The sequence below is a fragment of the Rhineura floridana genome, chromosome 2, assembly GCF_030035675.1.
Source record: "Rhineura floridana isolate rRhiFlo1 chromosome 2, rRhiFlo1.hap2, whole genome shotgun sequence".
Taxonomy (NCBI): domain Eukaryota; kingdom Metazoa; phylum Chordata; class Lepidosauria; order Squamata; family Rhineuridae; genus Rhineura; species Rhineura floridana.
The window spans coordinates 174,469,847-174,489,470 of NC_084481.1; the positions used below are offsets into that span (position 1 = coordinate 174,469,847).

Consider the following 19,624-nt stretch of genomic DNA (forward strand, 5'->3'; position numbering starts at 1 on the left):
TACCACAGGGCTCGGTCCTGGGCCCAGTGCTCTTCAACATTTTTATTAACGACTTGGATGAGGAGGTACAGAGCATGCTTATCAAATTTGCAGATGATACAAAATTGGGGGGCACAGCTAATACCGTGGAAGACAGAAACAAAATTCAAAGGGACCTTGATAGGCTGGAGCATTGGGCTGAAAACAACAGAATGAAATTTAACAGGGATAAATGCAAAGTTCTACACTTAGGAAAAAGATACCAAATGCACAGTTATAAGATGGGGGATACTTGGCTCAGCAATACAACATGTGAGAAGGATTGGAATTGTTGTTGATCACAAGCTGAATATGAGCCAACAGCCAATATGTGGCTGCAAAAAAGGCAAATGCTATATTAGGCTGCACTAACAGAAGTATAGTTTCCAAATCGCGTGAAGTATTAATTCCCCTCTATTCAGTACTGCTTAGGCCTCATCTTGAATACTGCGTCCATGTCTGGTCTCCGCATTTCAAGAAGGATGCAGACAAAATGGAACAGGTTCAGAGGAGGGCAACAAAGTTGATCAGGGGACTGGAAACCAAGCCCTATGAGGAGAGACTGAAAGAACTGGGCATGTTTAACCTGGAGAAGAGAAGACTGAGGGGAGATAAGATAGCACTCTTCAAGTACATGAAAGGTTGTCACACAGAGGAGGGCTGGGATCTCTTCTCGATCATCCCAGAGTGCAGGACACGGAATAATGGGCTCAAGTTGCAGGAAGCCAGATTTCGACTGGACATCAGGAAAAACATCCTAACTATTAGAGCCATATGACAATGGAATCAATTACCTAGTGAGGTAGTGGGCTGTCCGACACTGGAGACATTCAAGAGGCAGCTGGACAGCCATCTGTCAGGAATGCTTTGATTTGGATTCCTGCATTGAGCAGGGGGTTGGACTTGATGGCCTTATAGGCTCCTTCCAACTCTACTATTCTATGATTCTATGAATATATGTGTTTGTCATGTGGATTTATGTAAGGTAGTGGGCACATTTGGCCCTCCAGACGTTGCTAAACTACAGCTCCTATAATCACTGGCCACTGAGCATGCTTGCTGAGGCTGATGGGAGTTGTAGTTCAGCAACATCTGAAGGGCCATAGATTTCCCACATTTGATTTATGCATTCCCATATGCAAGTCAATGAAGTGATGTCCATTGTGTCCTCAAAAATCCATTGGGAGAAGAAGGTAAACCCCCACCAATGAACCTTGTACGGTCCTTGTTGGTGTATGTCTGTGTATTTTCCCCACCTCTGTATTTCCTGGGGATTTATGCTATTTTCTACCACCCTCTTTCAATATGCAGCTCAATTAAGAAATCTCTCTCCCCTAAGGAAAAGAGACTATATTCTCCAAAATACGTAGTGGTATAAGTCCATTCCTCATCAATGACCCCTCTGGTTGCAGAGTCCTTGATGGTAGGAGACACTGAGTATCACCTGAGGAGAAGATGCATATTTTCCCCCCTGACCACCACCCCTACCCCCAACTGTACCCCTATTGTAACTGCTGCAGCTATCATTCTGAAATTTGACAGATTTTATCCCTTCAGAGGGGTGACCATGCCTGTACATTGCATTCAATTCTAGCAGAAAATCAAAAAGGTATAGACTTTTCCTTTGTTTAAAACACCAAAATTTAAAGGTGCCCTGCACAAAAACCTCTAAACAGATTTCTCTACAATTTGGTAGGAGTAATCCATGCTGGAGGGGCTACTGAAAAATTATAGATTTTTAGATTCCATATCAGAGTGAATGGGGCAAAACCAGATCTAATTCAGTCCTGAATAACAAGTCACATTGCAAAAAACACTGCAAAACAGATCTGGCTGCTTCCTAAAACTACAGATAGTTGCATCTTGTGACCAGCACAGAAGAAGCTGCTGATAGAGAGAAGGAAAAAAAACTGAAGCAAGAATTTGCTTGTAACTTCAGACAAGAAAAAGCTCTATGTTACTTCCTAGGGCTACTTTGAAATGGCAACAGGAATTCTACTCGTGGAGTGTAAGGGAGTAAGTGACCACTATGTGTGGTCCCAGATAGATGGCAATCGGTGAAGGATAACAAACCAGGATGGAAGGTAGAGAGTTGTGTTCTCTTATAGGACGATAATATGCAACCAGCCAGCAATTTCAAGGCAAAAAGGACATTTCTCTTTAGAGGGTGTTATATCCATGACCTCCCACAACATCTGACAATATGCTTAACCCAGCTAATATTCTGGTTAATACCACCATTTTGCTTATTCTTACCAGTTATTTCTCTGTTCCCACACTAAGGTTTGCCATACATACAAAAAGATCTATCCATATTTATCTGGAACATGTTGCTTCATGTCACAGGACAGAGCTCTGAAGATATTCATTCAAATATCTAAGAATAGTTTTTAGCACTAGTAAAAATGACCAAAGCCACACCCATGAAAAGGTTACATCATTAGCAGCAGCTCAATTGGTAGCATGAACACAGGCGATGGTCTCATAGGATAGCAATACATATTAAAATAAAGCCTTATAGTCTTTGTTAGTTTAAATGAAGGAAAGGTCATTTAGGGCATAAATTATTTTGATTGCCATGTGCTGGCCCTAGTTGTGTGGGAACTGCCTTTAGGAAAGTGGCTCCTGGAGGACTGGAAGGTTTCAGGGTGCTACAACAGGAAGGTGGAACTAGCAAAAATTGCCTCCACCTACGCATTTCATCTTTTGTTCTGGCACAAGCTATGGTTCCACAAAGAACTAATGTCATATTTAAGCACTCTGTCCAACCATCTTAAACCTGATTATTTTTAAGTTTGCTAAAATTATTAAAGCCCAATTTGGAGAGGTCTAGTTTCAAAATTCTAGCTTGCTGTAACACCATTCTAATTTACCACTGACTTTAGCTAGATTGCTTTCCTATTCTTATTGTTTATATCATAGTTTTATTTTGATTATTTTTACAGGCCAGTGTGAAATATTCTTTAGGTTGTGAAATATTCTTTAGGTTGCCTCAGACATTTGCTTGGATGTTTATGTCAATTCACAAAATGAAACTGCATCATAAAGGTGATCTGCCTTACTCCCAAAATGACCAGATTATAAATACACACATGCACAAACACACACTCTTCAAACTCAAATTAATTTAACAGAACATTTTCCCTTCAAGAATAAATTGATCTATACAGGATTTTGAATGCCTTGATCTTAAGCTTATTCTTGTATAGATGATTATTTCTCTTCTGGCTTAACAGAAAAACAGAAACATGAATTTCATGAAGACAGAAATAGGTGTTTTTACCGTTTTATCCCTGAGACGCTCCCCCTGTATAAGAAAATCAGTACAGCCATTTTCTTCCTGGTGAATGACTTTGAAAACGGTGACGTAGCTTAGTCCACCCCCTCCAAGTGGTAACCATCCACCACTTGAGTCATCACGGGTCATCACCACAGCTCGCACACGGGCATAACTATTACTGAAATAGATAGGGAGAAAAAAGAATTAATTTCTCCATTTCTTTAGCTGAATTGATTTCAACTAAGACAATCCACAGTACGGTCGTTTCCATTGTTCAAACCATTGACATCTCCAACAACTCCACTTAAATGCACCATGATCAGCAACATTCAATTTGCATTTTGTAATTCTCTCCTCACCTACAGCTGGGGTTTATCTGCTCCTTCTAACTGACTTGTCCAAGAATGTTCAGTATACAGGACTGTAGTAAGGCAAAAATCTAGCTAATAAACCACTGGGTCCTCAAGAAGGGAGTAGGTTCCTATGACATAGTCCTAGCACCATTCGCAGGAATTCTTGATGATATTTATTCAAAAATAAATGCAGAGATAAAAGCCAGACAATTTATCAACTGAAAAAAAGTCAACACACTGTAACAAATCTGGTCTTGCCAAATTTAAAATACTGGACTGGCTGTGACAGTCTTGTATCAGAATGCATGGCAAGGCAGTATTGCGCAGTACTGGTAACCTTGGCAACACTGTCAGCTGAAATGGTCCTGTTTACACTCCACTATACACTGTCTTAATTTGGTAAGAAACGAATGAGTACAGTTTGGATCACAATACCCTACTGCAGAAAAGCATAAACTAAGTAGATGATTGTAATGTTTGCCCATTTGCTTCCTAATAAGAGACTCTTAAATTTTCCAGTAGCTGCATGCTTAATCTAACCTTCACTACTATTTTGAGAAGCAATTGTGAAAGGTCAGTGCTCAATAAAAATGAAACAATAACTGGATTAACATCTGATTTCACTTTCTTTCCCTTCGATATTATATTTAAGGTGGGAATACATAGGGGGAATTAACGACTGGGAAAATCCCTTCCCCAAAGGCTGCTGTAGAGTCACATAGCCTTTCCACAGTGCTCTTTAATGCAATAGTGATCAGATTTAATCAAATTGAGGGGAGGGTAAAATAGACAGAGTGCTGTAAAAGTACACTTACAAAGTTACTTAAACATTTGTTTCTCTTAACACACTTTTAACTACCCTTTTGCCCTTACAGTGGCAAAATAATGGTTAAAATGAGCTATTTTTATTGGTGTTCTTAAACAGGTAGGGGCACGTACATAAGATCACATCCTTTAACCCCAGAGTAGTCTGAAACTGCCCTATCTTCCCAAATTATCACTTATCAGAATCACACTACATCTTGAGCAGAAGGAAAATTCTTTAGCATTCTTATATTCACCATGGGTTCAGGATTTCTTCATGGATAAAGGATACCTAGACATTATTTAGTTATATTCAAATCCATGTATTCAGACATTTTGTTGTACAGAGTTTGCTAGAATTAGCTCAGACTAAAGGATCGATCCTAACCTCTAGCTGGGAGCACTGGGGCTGAAAGGAGTGGTAGAGGCACTATCACATTCAAAGCGCTGCCACTCATGTTGGCCGGAAGGTGGCACCGCACCAGTTTTTGTTTGCACCAGCTCCAGCTCTACATTCAAAAGAGAAAAAACAGCAAAAGCTTCCCTAAATCACATGCAACAGTGAAACAGCTGGAAGGAGAAAGTTCAAGAATAATATTTTTACTCTCAACAACCCCAAGTTTTAAAAGTACAATCATCTATACCGCAAACATTATGGGAAAACAAAGGATATATAATGAAAAATTAATAATTCAGTCTTTATAATTAGAAAATAAACTCTAGTTCTTGTTTAACCCCTGAGCTACAGAATCAAATTTTAAGTGAGTTGCTGTTCTCTAACCATTGGTCCACACATTCACTAGCACTGAATTTCACTGAGGTTTCTTAGGGAGTGTCAAGGAAGGCTTAAATGCTCACATACAAGTTTTAATGTGTTTCTAGTTTTAAGGGAGTGCCAATTCATATTTGAGGAGCCCAAAACCACCATGCCAGTTTGTAACATAGCTCATTGTTGAGATGAATGCACTGTCCAATCAGACAATGAGAGAAGATGAGAGGCAAAAATCAGATAAATCAGAAATCAGATAATCAGATCAGATATTAAAGGCTAATTAAAGATCCATTATTTATGTAGACATACATTCATATAGACATTTTAAAACATTTTTGTTCATGTACCCTTATTTTATATATCTCTTTCTTTGTCTCACAAACACACACTGTGTACACATGCAAGATAAATCCCTTGTATCAACTGATCCAAGTATGCTGTCAAGTAAAACAAACAGGATTCTTAGGACAGTCTCACACATTAATGTGTACAACTAAACGCATAAACTGCTGCCACAATCTAGAAGAGCAGAAATGTGAACACATGAGCAAACTAAAGGCCTTTTCTCTACTACAATTCTGCTAATGAGATTCATCACCATTTATTTATTAGATTTATATCCCACCCTTTCTCCCAGTAGGAGCCCATTATGTGGAGTTAGTTTATACTTCAGATAGTTACTTTCATTCAGGGTGTGTGTGTGTGTGTTTATATATGTGTGTGCATGTGTGTGCACACACACTCCAAAAACGCCCTGCAGCATCTTAAAATTGATAAGCAGTCATCATCAATAACATAAAACAAACCATCCTTTGATTTTGCAGCCATAATTACTTATAAACAGATAGCTAACACTGCCTTAATATTTGTGTGTGTGTGTATATTCAGAGCAGAGCTTGGGAAAGTTACTTTTTTGAACTACAACTCCCATCAGCCCCAGCCAGCATGGCCACTGGATTGGGCTGATGGGAGTTATAGTTCAAAAAAGTAACTTTTCCAGGCTCTGATTCAGAGTGATGTATCTCTAATTTTTTAACAACCCAGAGAAGTTTCTAATATTTCATTAAAGTTACAGTCCTTGTGACTCAGTCCTGTATACGTGCATACTTCATCTTCCTACAATGTGTAGAAGATGTTGAACTAATTAGTGTATCTATTCAATCTGACAAGCAGAAATTTAGGATGTTGACATCAGACAGTTTTCACAAAATAAGACTAGAAAAAGCAACCCCAAATATTACATTCTCCTTCTTAAAGTAGGAAACAGAATATCCTCATTCTCAAATTAAGGAGGAAAGGAAATTCAATAAATTCCGAGGTAATGATCTATTTCTTTCCCCTCTCAAATAGAAAGCACAATTATACAGGAGAATACCATTCCAGTATCATCAGACAAAATGCTGTGTTTGGGACATGTTTCTATCACCATAAACGCAACAGGAACCTAACAATCTAGAAGAGCAGAAATGTGAACACATGAGCAAACTAAAGGCCTTTTCTCTACTACAATTCTGCTAATGAGATTCATCACCATTTATTTATTAGATTTATATCCCACCCTTTCTCCCAGTAGGAGCCCATTATGTGGAGTTAGTTTATACTTCAGATAGTTACTTTCATTCAGGGTGTGTGTGTGTGTTTATATATGTGTGTGCATGTGTGTGCACACACTCCAAAAACGCCCTGCAGCATCTTAAAATATCTGGGGTTGGTGAGAGCATAAGAAGGAAAAGGAGAAAAGGATTGACAGACCAATTCAACTGCTTGGTTGCGCTATACAGAAAATTCAAATTTTACTGGGCGACTTTGAATGCAATGTGTTCTTGGCAAGTTTCCCCTTTGCCTGACTTGTCCTTGAAGACAGCATTTCTCTTCTTCTAGGTTTGTTACTGTACAAACCTGAAACGGATAAAAATGCCACATCTTCTGTGATGTTGAGGTGTGGAAGCCTCTTCTGCATAATGAATCTCTCACTTGGGCTGTCATTATCATAATCAACTGTTTTCAGCCACAATTTCACTGATGCACCTCCCCTACCCAAGAGAATCTAGAGTTGCAAGTATGAATACAGAATTTAAATTTGGAAAGAGCAGGGGCCTGCTAGGACAATATTTCATCTGCCCTCTAAAGAGGATTGAGAACAGGTCTTTAGCCTCCCTGTTCACCAAACCTCCTCTTGCCCTGAATGCCTAATAACCACTAGGAGATCCTGCACTTGTCTGATAGCAGATCTCTCTTAATTTGCAACATTTAAGATGCTGTGTTCAACTAAATTCAAGTTCAACTCCTGTAAGATAAGGACAACTTCAGCCTGGGTGAATTACAGGAAAAAAACCTTGGGAATTTGCCTTGCCATTTTTTACAAGTTTCTCTCTTCTGTCTGCTCAGTCCATTCTGCAGTTGTCACCTTCAGTTCATCCCTGTCATTAGCTCTTTACATGGTTGCCCCACTCTCCCAATAAACAATTAGCTCCTCACATCAATCCTGCTTCGTTCCTTCCATTCAATATCTTTGTTCATATCCTTGTGTTGCTGAATGCCTTGGAAGAATGAGGGTTGGCTGACCACCGCTTGTACACCTCACCCACTCTTAGGAATCCTTAGCGGCATCACTTATCTATGATGCCCACCTATGGTTTGTCAATCACCTTTCTCTTCCTTACTCTCTGGCCAAGACTTTCCTTCTTCAGTGCTAGAATCAAAGCAATACACTCTGATCTCTTCTCAACCCCCTTTCTCCCCTCTTCAGCTCTCATTCTCCCCCCTTTCCCTCTTACTCCTTTGTCTCACTTGATAGGTTGACTTCCTGTTGTCTCTGACTAACCCCCCCTGTATGTTCCCTTGATCCCTTCCCCTCCCTTCCTGATTGCCATCTCCCCCACAATTATCCCTCTCCCCATCCTTTGGCTCCTTTCTACTACATTCAAACATGCCACTATCTCACATATTCTCAGAAAAGCATCGCTTCACCCTTCCTTTTTCTAAGGATACCACCCAATTTTCCTTGAACCTTTATCTCCAAAATATTTGAGCATGTGGCTGAAGGGACTCAAACAAGGAATCCCTGAAATAAAGAACAGTTCAGGTTCAGTGTGGGTTCCTCTAGCCATCAGCATGAGCAGGGTTTTCCACAATGTCCCACACTTCTTCCTCTGTAGAGGTCTCTCCAGGGTCTGGGTCAGCTGGGATCCTGACAGTATAGGATTGCACCTGAAGGATGATATCCTGTTGTGGCGTTCTGCTTGCAGAAAGGATTTCCTCTTCTCTCCCCTGCAGCCCCCCCACATCTCTGGAGCAGATGAAGGGGAAAAGAGGACTGGGGGGGGGAGGAAAAGGATGGTGAAGTCCTACTAAATCTACTGGCATAATGCTGGATCTTGTCCTCCCTTTATAATCTGTAAAACGGGAACTACAGTCATCTCTCAGGGCTGTCTGGATAGCAAAGTTATAAAGAATGGCATGCACTCAGAATCTTAATTTGCGATACATGAGGTCATCTAGAACAACTTATCAGTTGTCAACAAACATTCATGGCTCCTCATATTACTATATATTAGACAATGTCTCAGTTTTTATTGTAAAAACTAAAGGAAAAAGATTCTTTCAAATCACCAACACAGGTCCATACTTGTTAAGCATTAATCACACTTGAAAAAATGCAGATTAGGTATCCACATCCAAAAGGTAATAGAATACCAATCTAATCACTCAATTTTAACAAGTGGATGCATCTATTAAGATATATATTTGTGTTTGTATATGCGTATGTGACTGTGTTTGTTTCTTCTTGAATTAGTGGAGCATTGATCCATTGCAATCTAGTTCTGTCTATAGTTCCACTCACCAGTCACATTGGCTATGCACTAAAGGTAAAGATCAGTAGTCATAGGCAAGGCATATTTCAGAGAAGCTTGTATGTCATTACTGACCTTCTCATTGAGGAAACCTTAGGGTTTCCTGGATCACAGTTTGAAAATCACTATATGAAAGTAATAAAATTATAGTATCATATTCCGTTTTTAAAAAGCAGAGTTCTTAATTCTAACAGCAGCTAAAGCAAAAAGAGGACACTAGATGCAGCAACTTAATTTACTATGATTCTCATTTAGTAGAAAGATAGCTTCCATTCTATTCTATTCTATTCTATTCTATTCTATTCTATTCTATTCTATTCTATTCTAACTTTCAAATGCCTGCCGAAAACCTTTCTGTCCCGCCAGGCTTATGCAAAAAGGTGCTTTTTTGACCTTTGTTTTAATTGTATTTTTAATGTTTTTTTTCCTTGTAAACTGCTTTGATGTTTTTAAATGAAATATAGTATACAAATATTTTTACAAATGAATAAATAAATTTTATCTACATTTCTGTACAGGGCCCTCTCAGATCAAAGTGGAAAACCACATCCTCCCCAGGTTTCAGCCCTTACTCCACACTCTTCCTGTAAATTTTGAAAATGAAAGGATTGTCATGTGGTGTGGAAAAATATTTTGATCTGCGCAATAAACTGCTGCATGCAAACAGCTTATCCTATGGTAGCAACTGTCATATGGAACAACTCATGGCCACCATGTGGGGCTCTTTTAATGTGCAAACAGTTTTCACCTACTCAATTCTGGGCCTAGTATGTGTTTCAGCCTCTGCTTATGAACTCTTGATTTTAATCCTAAATTGATCCCAGGGGCCACCAATTGTTTTCCAATTCATCCAAAAGCCATTTCATGTTTTGATTCTGATGGGGCTCCGGATGCAATCCGCACGGCCTGTGGAATATTGCTTAGTATATAGGACATTAAACAATTGTTCTCACCCCTTCTCAGGCAAATGGGTCAGATTGCAGTACAAGATGTTCCACTAGCTGTGGCCCAAGAGTTCTTGCCAAAGGGAAATTCTAACCTCTGGCCAGCAAAAGACAATTCCCTAAGAGCAGTCAAAGATAAACAAGGCTACTTTTGTTTAGGAAAGGAAGAGGAAGGATGTGTCTGCTGCCAGGCAGCACCAAGGGGTAGAAGGCCACCTAGGAGCCCCTGTCTTGGAACAGAAAGTCCTTGTGTCTTGTTAGATTGTATACTGAGGACAAAGGGACCCTTTTTTTTGAAGTCTTGATTCTAGTTCAATATTAGATGATTGATAAAAAAAACCTGTATCATTTTAAAAAGTTCCCTACATTCCATCACATTCTAGGCCAGGGTGATCAAAAAAACCAAGGGCTGAACTCTGTGTCAAGGACTTGAGTCTCTGTAGCTCCCTCTAAGTTTTATGGAGGAACAAAGTAAAGGGGCAGCAGTGTGGGGTGCATGGTGGGGGGGGAGGAGAGAGGGAAGTCCTGCTGCGCAAGCAGAAATCCTTGCACTGAAGGGATGCATTAGCTGAATACCACTCTATGACCACCATTAATTCTTATAGAGAAAAAGCATAAAACATGAGGGAAGAATTGAAAATGCCTACCACCAACAACACTGGATGGCTTAGTTACTGCCACTATGGAACCAATTAGGGTGAGAGTCGGGTAGTACAGTATGGGAAAATTACATATACATACCTAGGTAAAAAATGTTAACATTGGATGTACAATTTAAGTTGCTGGTCCCAGAAAAGACTGACCGTTCTAACAGAACCATAAGAAGCAACTATTTTTGGCTTCACTTAATGGATTTGTATTGTTATGCTCAGATTAGTACGTAATATTAAAAGGTGGGTCAAGAAGTCCATGGAGCAGTGTTGCAGATTTTGTTTACTTTACACTTTCACTGAACTGAAGTATATCCTCAGACAGATGGAAGCGGCCTGTTTCCTTTATGGAGAGGCAGCTTGGTTGTTCTGTCCTAAAATCTACATAATTTGATAAAGTTTATCATTATTACTGCTCCAGAAGCCCTACTTCTTTCTGGTTAAATGTTTACTGTTTTCTACCTCAGGTTTTTTAGCGTGCCATGCCTAATCACAAACGTGACATGCAAGATCTAAAGGGCACATGCTACAATCCAACTTCTTAAAGATAAAGGACTCTTATGCCTGGATGAGAGATTGCAGAGTAATCATACGTAACCCATAGATCAAGAGTGGGATATAAATATATTAAATAAATTGATTTATTTAACCATCAAAGAAGTGGAAGAGATTCAAGAGTTTAATGTCCCCTTTCATAGCTGAAATGCCAATACCATCTTTCTGATATGGTTTAAGATAGCAGCAGTATGATATACCAGATAAAGATATGCACATTATGCAAAGTTCAGCTAGATGTAACACACATTCCTCTCATTTGCCAGAAGAGAAGATGTGAAGCTTCTGCTTCCATTCTAAACTAACAATTGTTTCTACATGATATTTGAATGCAGCGAAGCATGGTTTGATTGTACTGTTTTCAGAATAAGTCTTAAGCCACAGTTTGACCCTGGTTTGTTTCCCAAGTATGGATATCACAGAGAACTATGGCTTGTTTAAAATTGGAAGTGAAAGCTTCCAATTTCTCTTTTACTGACATGAGAGAATGGGAGGAGGAAGCATACAAATCTGAGGGTTGCTGTGGTTTTTTGCGGTGTGGGAGGGAGGGTAAACTGGGGGAAAATTACCTCCCCTTCACTTCTATAAGTGGACATCTTTGATGGATCAATTTTCCTGTTCTTGGTCTAAATACAAAAGTACAAGATCTAGGGATAAGCAGAGGAAAGTGAAAACTCATGGTGCACAATTGTCATTTTTAACTAGGTCATGTTCTCACTTGCATGTCTCGTTTTATCAATTTATACGCACTGAACATGAGCACAGCTGCTTCACTAGTAAGCACATGTGATATTATAATAGGGAAAACAAAACAAATGAAAAGCCTTTCATTCACAACACAGATTTATTATTATTATTTAATTCCCCATGTCAGCATGGCCCTCAAACTCAGAACTACAAGACAGGCAGGCTATGTCACTTTTCCAGCCAATTTACCAAACCTAGGACAAGTACAAGAATGCAGCCTTTGGCGGATGTAAGTGAAAGAAAACTGACATACTGTATATATAATAACACCACCCAGTCTAGAAGGAAACGCATTATTTTCTAAAAATACAAAATAATTATATTTGGAAAGTCAGTTGCTCTTCTACTCTCTCTTTTAGAACAGCTCTCACTGCAAGTTGTAGAACTCTCCCTTAGTGGAAAGCAATTTTTCAATTATTTATTCATGTCTGAAAATGTAAGTTTTAATCATTCATATTTATTTTCTCCTCGCAGTACCCGAATCTGGCATGGTAGTAACTTTAAAGGCTTTGTTCAGATTAAGTCAACTCCTCCCTGATGATGGAGTGTTAAAATCTTTGCACAGTTAATGAAAATTATTTCACAAGGCATTTCTGGTCATTTTAATATGTAAGCCATTTTGATTGCATATTACAGAAAACAGGGTAGAAGTATTAAACTAAACTAAAAGAGTAGAGAGAGAGGAAAAAACCCAAAACAATTATGTTTAGTGAAAGATTCCATTGTCAGGAGTTCATGATTGTTCACCTTAGCTAGCAAAAGTAATGGAATTGTACAAGCGAAGATTATTGGCTGTGGCAAGTTAATTGTTGTTCTCGACCATTATTTGTGACAAGCCTCACCCAGGTAATGATGTCACAGTGCAGCTTGCAGAAGAAAGTGGATATGGTACAGCTACACCCCAACTACGACATTGTTGCACTTGCTGCATTGGCAGCTTTCCTCAATGTTCAGAGCTTGGGATGGGTGAGAGAGCAGAACCAGGAGGATGGGTGTGATGTCAGGGGCTGACCCAGTTGGATGGCCCCATTCTTTTTTACTCACATGGAGCCTTTTCACACAAGGAACACATGGAGTGGCTTCTGTCTAAACTGTTGCATTCTATTTAGTTAGCTGTGTGGGCCGGGCAGAGCATCAGTTATAGCCAATCAGAATCTAGCAACTAAAGAATCCCATAGGCTGGAATCATGTTTGTTTATTTACCTCATGCATATCCTGGTCAATCCAACATCCAGAGTAGTTTACCCAGATCCAAAGGGGAATCTCCCCCACTTCCCATTTAAAAATACAGAATATATTTCTGGGAGGAGGAGGAACATGACTTCAGTTGCCCTTCTTCCTGTGGCTGGTGGCCAAGGCCAAGTTATTTCTCATGCCATCTCTGTAGCAACAGAGGAAATGACTGTTGCAAGAGAATTATTTCTGGAAGGCAGGAAAAAGCAAGCACCTGCCTTTCCCCCCTCATTCTCCATCTACCTTCATGACAGGCTATTTCAGTCTGCCTGCTCTGTATCAGCCTTCCCAAACCTGGTGCCCTCCAGATGTTGTTGGACTACGACTCGCATCATCCCCAATCATTGGCCATACTGGTTGGGGCTGACGGGAGTTGTGGTCCAAAACACCTGGAGTTTGGGGAAGGCTGCTGTAGATAGGGGTAGCCAATGTTGTGCCTGCAGAGGCCTTTCCTGGCACCCAGAGGGTCTCCTCTCCCACTGAAACTAGGCTTGAAAGATTGTGGTATGTGTTCAGTTGTGATGTGTTTGGCGCCCACAACAGCTTCTCCTATTTACAAATCTGCCCTTGCTCTAGGTCATTTTCAAGTCCTCCGCCTGCCTGTGTGAAGTTTTAACTATTTAATTCACAAATTGATGATTTTCTCTTCCTGCACTGATTTTGGATTGCAAAATATCTTTTCCCCTGAACACTCAGCTGAATAGAATGTGTGTTTCACCCCTTCATGTGTTAACTCATGAAGGGGGGTCCACAAGTAGAAAGGGGCAATGAAGCTCTACTACCAATGCCATGCGACTCCCTGCCCCCCCCACCTCTCCCCGATACCCCCACATTAGGCATGGATATCTACTGGGACAAAGTCATAATACATGAAGGACCTTTTGTCCTGAAACTTTTTCCTGCTGAAAAACTCAGGCTGCTATTTGCAGAAAAAGCAGCCTGGTGTATGAGTGCATTCAAAAAGGAAAACAGCTGGGTGGGGGGCCGGGGAAGGGGAGCAAACCTTCTAAAGCCTCTGGCTGTGCTTATTCACTGGCTAGAACTGCCAGGTAACCCTGCAATATGGGGCTAATACAGACTTGTCTGAGAGAGCTGCTGTAAGGACATAACTAACAATATATGTGAAGAACAGTGAACACTTGGAATGCATGGAAAATGCTGAACATTTATTGTTCTCTTCTACCTCTCAGCAAAGCCTACCTACCTGCATGGTAGACTCTATTTCCCCACCAGGCAGAAGATTCAAATGACATTTGGGTGCCTGGGCTTCTCCCCTCCTCTCTGTATCCACTCCACAAAGTGCCTTTAATGCCCACAGCTCATTTACTTTCTCACTGCACTTGTCACTTACAATACCATCAGTCTCTCTACTCATGACCCTGAGAGGGACACAACAGTTGCCCAACAGAAGCCACCAAGATAACAGAGCCCTTCCCCTTTTCCCTGGGACTTCTTGGCAACTCAATGCTGAGCTCAGCAATGGGAGCCCACTTGTACAAAAGAGGCTGAGTGAAGGAAAGCAACAGACAGATGTGAGGGGAGGCGAGGAACACTTGCAGTAAAACAATCTTTAATATCCCTATGCCCCATGCACAAAGAATAGACGTGAAAGTCACCATGTGCTTCTTTTTCACAGATTGTTGACACTAGGTTATAAGAGGGAAGGAAGTTTAAAGGGGGACAGGAGTGAAAGTGACTTGATTGGTTCTTTATTAAAAACAAACAAGCCAGTGGCACTCCTATTTATTTATACAAATATCTAATATTAGTTCCCCAACCATTTTATATGTAGAAGCCAAGGAAGTACACATGTTTAAGGGTAATCAGGTACCTTTTTATCTTTATGTTTGTTTACAGAGTAAGAGTCACTCTTTGTATGAGCTTCCTACACACCAGGAAATACACACCAAAACAAACAGTTAAATGCAAATACTCATATGTAAATAGGGCAGACAAGATCATATTGTTTAAAGAGTCAGTTCCAGCCATGGCCATAGCTAAGCTTATATAATGTGTGTTAAAACTGCCTCAAATTTAGAGGTCCTACAGTTTGGGGGAAGGACCATAGCACAGTGGGTAGTGTGTGCTTTGCATGCAGGGGGTTCCAGGCGGAATCCCTGGCATCTCCTGGGGGGACCAAGAAAGACCCCTTTCTGAAAACTTGATCGCTGTGGGTTGAGGACATTGTTCTATAGTGGTCTCACTCCTAATTTACAAGGTTGGTTCTAGAGAACGGAAATTGATAACTCTGCCTCTACCCCCTGGAAGCTGATCTGCAGGGTACCATGTAGCACAAATTTGTTCCTAATACTATTTAACATCTATTAGAAGTCACTGGGGATAGTCATTAAGAGGTTTGGAGCAAAGTGTTACCAATATGCTGATGGCATCCAGCTCTACTTATCTGAATCAGGAGAGGCTGTGCATGTCCTAAACCAGTGCCTGGATGCAGTTATGGTTTGGATGAAGGCTAATAAAAATGCACCTGAATCCAAACAAGATGAAGACCCTATGGACGAGTAGTTCCCAGGTCTGGGGATTGGACTGTGTACCTGCCTTGGATGGCGTTCCACTCTCTCTGAAGGAGCAAGTATGAAGTTTGGGTGTGCTCCTACATTCATCACTGTCACAAGATTACATCAATGGCTTGGAGCACCCATGACCAACTTTGGTTCGTTCACTAGGTAAAACAATTCCTTGACAGGGATAGCCTTGCCATGCTGGTCCATGCATTGGTAACCTCAGTGTAGACTGCTGTAATGTGCTGTATGTGGGGCACTCTTGCACCCAACTTTGCCTTACAGATACAATGCCATTGGAAGCTCTATACTGGCTGTCTATTAGCTACCAAGCCATGTTCAATGTTGACATTTAAAGCCATAAAAACTCAGCACCAGGGTATCTAGCAGAGTATCTGTTTCCCACAGTACAGACCAAATTGAGGTGCAAAGAAACCTTGCTGGTCATTCTACAACCAGTGGATTTTCACTTGGTGACAACACAGAAGTGGGATTTCTCAGTGGTGGCACCAATCCTTTGGAATGCCTTCCCCTGGATGGTTCAAGTGGTGGATAGAGTAACCAGCATTAATGTCTCTTAAAGACAAATCTATTTACCCAAGCTTTCATGGCCTTTGATGCCTAATTCTTTTTAAAAAAAGTATTTTTGTGCATGGTTCAGTTTTATCCATGGCACATAGGTTTTTTTTCTCTTTGAAAAAGTTTTATTTTATTGTTGTATTTATGTTGATTTTTCTTATGTTTTATGTAAACCACTTAAGAGATTTCTTTTGATATTAAACTATTTCTAACAGTTGACTGAATGATAAAGAGGCTGCTGTTTCAGACTTCATTGGACAAGACAACTATTTTGCTGGAGAATATGTACAGCTGATGAGAAGCTGTGAGGAGGGGAAAGGTAAAGCATCACTCACACCGCAATTCTTTATTTGCCCGAGACTGGACTGTGACGCCCTTCCCTGGCTCTCCCTGTCAGGTTCCTACCTGCGCGTGGCTACTGCCTGTCACTAGGCACCACCAGGGACTCCACCAGTCCGGACTGTCCTTTTTTATTGTTTCTCTCCCCGCTCTAGCACAGATCTCAACAGATCCCCCTGCTAGGCAACCACCAGTCATGTCCTAATACTAGTATTCCCAGAGACTCTGAATACTGGTATTGTTATTCTCTTCACCGCTGCCACCATTTGTTACAGTTCCCCTTCAGCCTTGGTCATTACCTTACCCTCCCTTCTGGTCTGTGAAACCCCAGCCAAGGATCAGGCCTTTGGTAAACCAAATTAAGTATTTATTAAAGATAACAAAGCTAACAAGATTAACAAGATTTCTTCTTAAGGCACATAAGCATATGGTTTTATTCAATACTAATCCGAACTCCACCCCCCTCCTTCTTCACTCTCTCCTGGCAAACAACTCTCTCAAACCCCACCAAGCAACCCACTCTTTCTCTTCTCCCCCCAGATTCCACTCTCACTCTTCCTTTTATACGTTCAGCCATTTTAAACACTCAGCCAATCATCTAGCATTCTACTGCCCATTCACTCCCCCTCCTCTTTCACTCCACTTACCATGTATCTTCTAAACAACCAACACTTACCATATATACATTAATATAGGAACATCACATTGACACATTCAAATGCCCTGGAAATAGTTTAATAATGCCAGTATGATTTGTAAAGACAGAAGAATGTGAATTATGCAAAGAAGCCAAACTACAGAAGTGTGGGCAAGAGGTTTTAATAGTCCATTTGGCTGTTCAAAGACTAGTATCTTCTGCAAAAGCCAATATACTGTCTCTACCCGTTTTACAGCCAAAACTTCAACCAGATACTATTTTCAATCAAGTTAACATACCATCTGCATTTTTCCACCTTATTCATAGGCTGGTGCATGTTGAAGCAATTTTTCCATTGGTGACATGAAAATAAATGAGAGTGTACACATTTGAAGCATGATTGTATGTTTCTATACATCACACACCTACACCCTGGCATTCTCCAAAATGTGCACTTGCTATAACTGTCTGAAGTAGGGAGCAACTAATCAGCAGTTGTCTACTCTACAATGAAGGTGCAGTCACAATTTATAAGGACTGTGTTCATAAACCTACACTGGGTTTGGATAATTCATCCAGTGTAATACATTTCAGAATGTATAAAGCAGCACTATTCAATAGTGTTGATGGTTTGTTGTCTCTGGCTCGTCTCTTACACACACTGGTATTTCTCTGCATTCAGTTTTGCTATTTCCTAACTTGTTTTCTTCCCAAAAACGGAAATAGAGGTTCACTTGTATAAATAAACATATGGACCACCACAAGATATCCTGAAGCCCTTGCACTACAGTGTATCTAGTATTTCAGTTGGGACTGTGAAACAGTCTACTTCTAACACAGGAACAAACAAGGAACTGAATTTTTAAATTCAATATAAAGGTTCTGGTGAACTGCATTTAGAAAGCATGTATTTCCACATATGAATAGAACTACTCATATGTATACATATGAAGACATCTGAATAATTTAGGTTTTTCTTCTCTTAAATTTATGGCAAGCATTAAAAGCAACCACTCTAATGAGCTACATGTGCTAGTTTTGTGAGATAGACTGCTTTGGTTGCCTTTGTGGATGACCTTCTCCAGCAGATGGATGGAGTGGGGGTGGGATATGTTCCTGTTGATTCTGGATCTCTTGGTGGTTTCAGAAGCAACAACCACTGTGTCCTGTGTAGCCTTGCTACAATGGAACTGTAGGGGCACTGCTTCACAGTGGTTCTGGACCTTCTTAGAGGCAGAAGGTGGTGCTGGGAGACTGACACTTGAGACAGTGGCCTTTGGTTTTCAGGGCGCCACAAGGCTCTATCTTGTCTTCCATGCTATTTAACATCTAGATCAGCCTTTCCCAATCGTAGGGTCCCCAGATGTTGCTGAACTACAACTCCCATCAGCTCCAGCCAGCATGCCAATTGTCAGGAATTATGGGAACTGTAGTTCAGCAACAACTGGGGGCCCAAAGGTTGGGAAATGCTGATGTAGATAAAACTGCGGGATGAGATCATCTCTTTCTTCCATCTGACCCTAGGGAAGCAGAAGAAGTCTTAGATCACTGATAAGGGAGAACAAACTGAAATTTAATCCAAACTAGACAAAACTGTTGATTGACAACATGGGTGGCTCTGCAGCAGGATTCTGCTTCAGATGGGATTGCACTCATCCTGAATACCCAAACTTCCACCTTGGGTATTCAAACACTGCTCCTACATGCCCTGGAAAAAGCAGCATCAATGAGTGCTTTCTAACAGTTTAGGTTGATATGCCAGCTGCAACCTTTTCTAGATAAGAATGACTTAGCCTTGGTAATTCATGCTTTGTGTCACACAGAAACTGTATTACTGCAACACACTCCACTTGGAACTGCCTTTGAAGAATTATCAGAAGCTGCAACTGATTCAGAACAGATTCAAGAACTCAGCAAGCTGCAGGGAACATGAACTGAAAAACTTAAAACAGCTTCATTGGCTTTCATGCCAAGTTCAAAGTGTTGGTTTGAACTTAAAAGCCCTGGGTCTGGAGCTACCATACCTTAAACCCCTTTCCATATGAACCTACCTGTACTTTGAGATCTTTCTCAGAAGGCTTACACCCAGCTCCTCCATCATCTCTAATATCACGGAGAGTAACCCAAAGGAGGGACTTTTGAAATGTGACACCCTGGATTCACTCTGCCCATTTTTGTTGGGTTTTAGAAATTAGGCAAAGTGATTCAGTGGTATACCCCAGACATTATTGTTTACCAAATTTCTATTTTGCCCTTCCTTTCAGAGGAGTACAGGGCAGCACACAGCAAAATAGCATATATTTCCTAAATTTTTAAAAAAACATTTAACACGTTTGAAAA

The 19,624-nt window shown here is 40.5% G+C and overlaps 1 protein-coding gene across 1 annotated transcript in view; it reads right to left on the reverse strand.

Annotated features, from left to right (window-relative positions):
- SPRED1 (sprouty related EVH1 domain containing 1) overlaps window positions 1-19,624 on the reverse strand; it is a 99,122-nt gene that overhangs the window by 39,039 nt on the left and 40,459 nt on the right. The window contains exon 2 of the mRNA XM_061611505.1: window positions 3,302-3,476. Coding sequence (XP_061467489.1) covers window positions 3,302-3,476 — 175 coding nt within the window. The remainder of the gene's footprint in view (window positions 1-3,301; window positions 3,477-19,624) is intronic.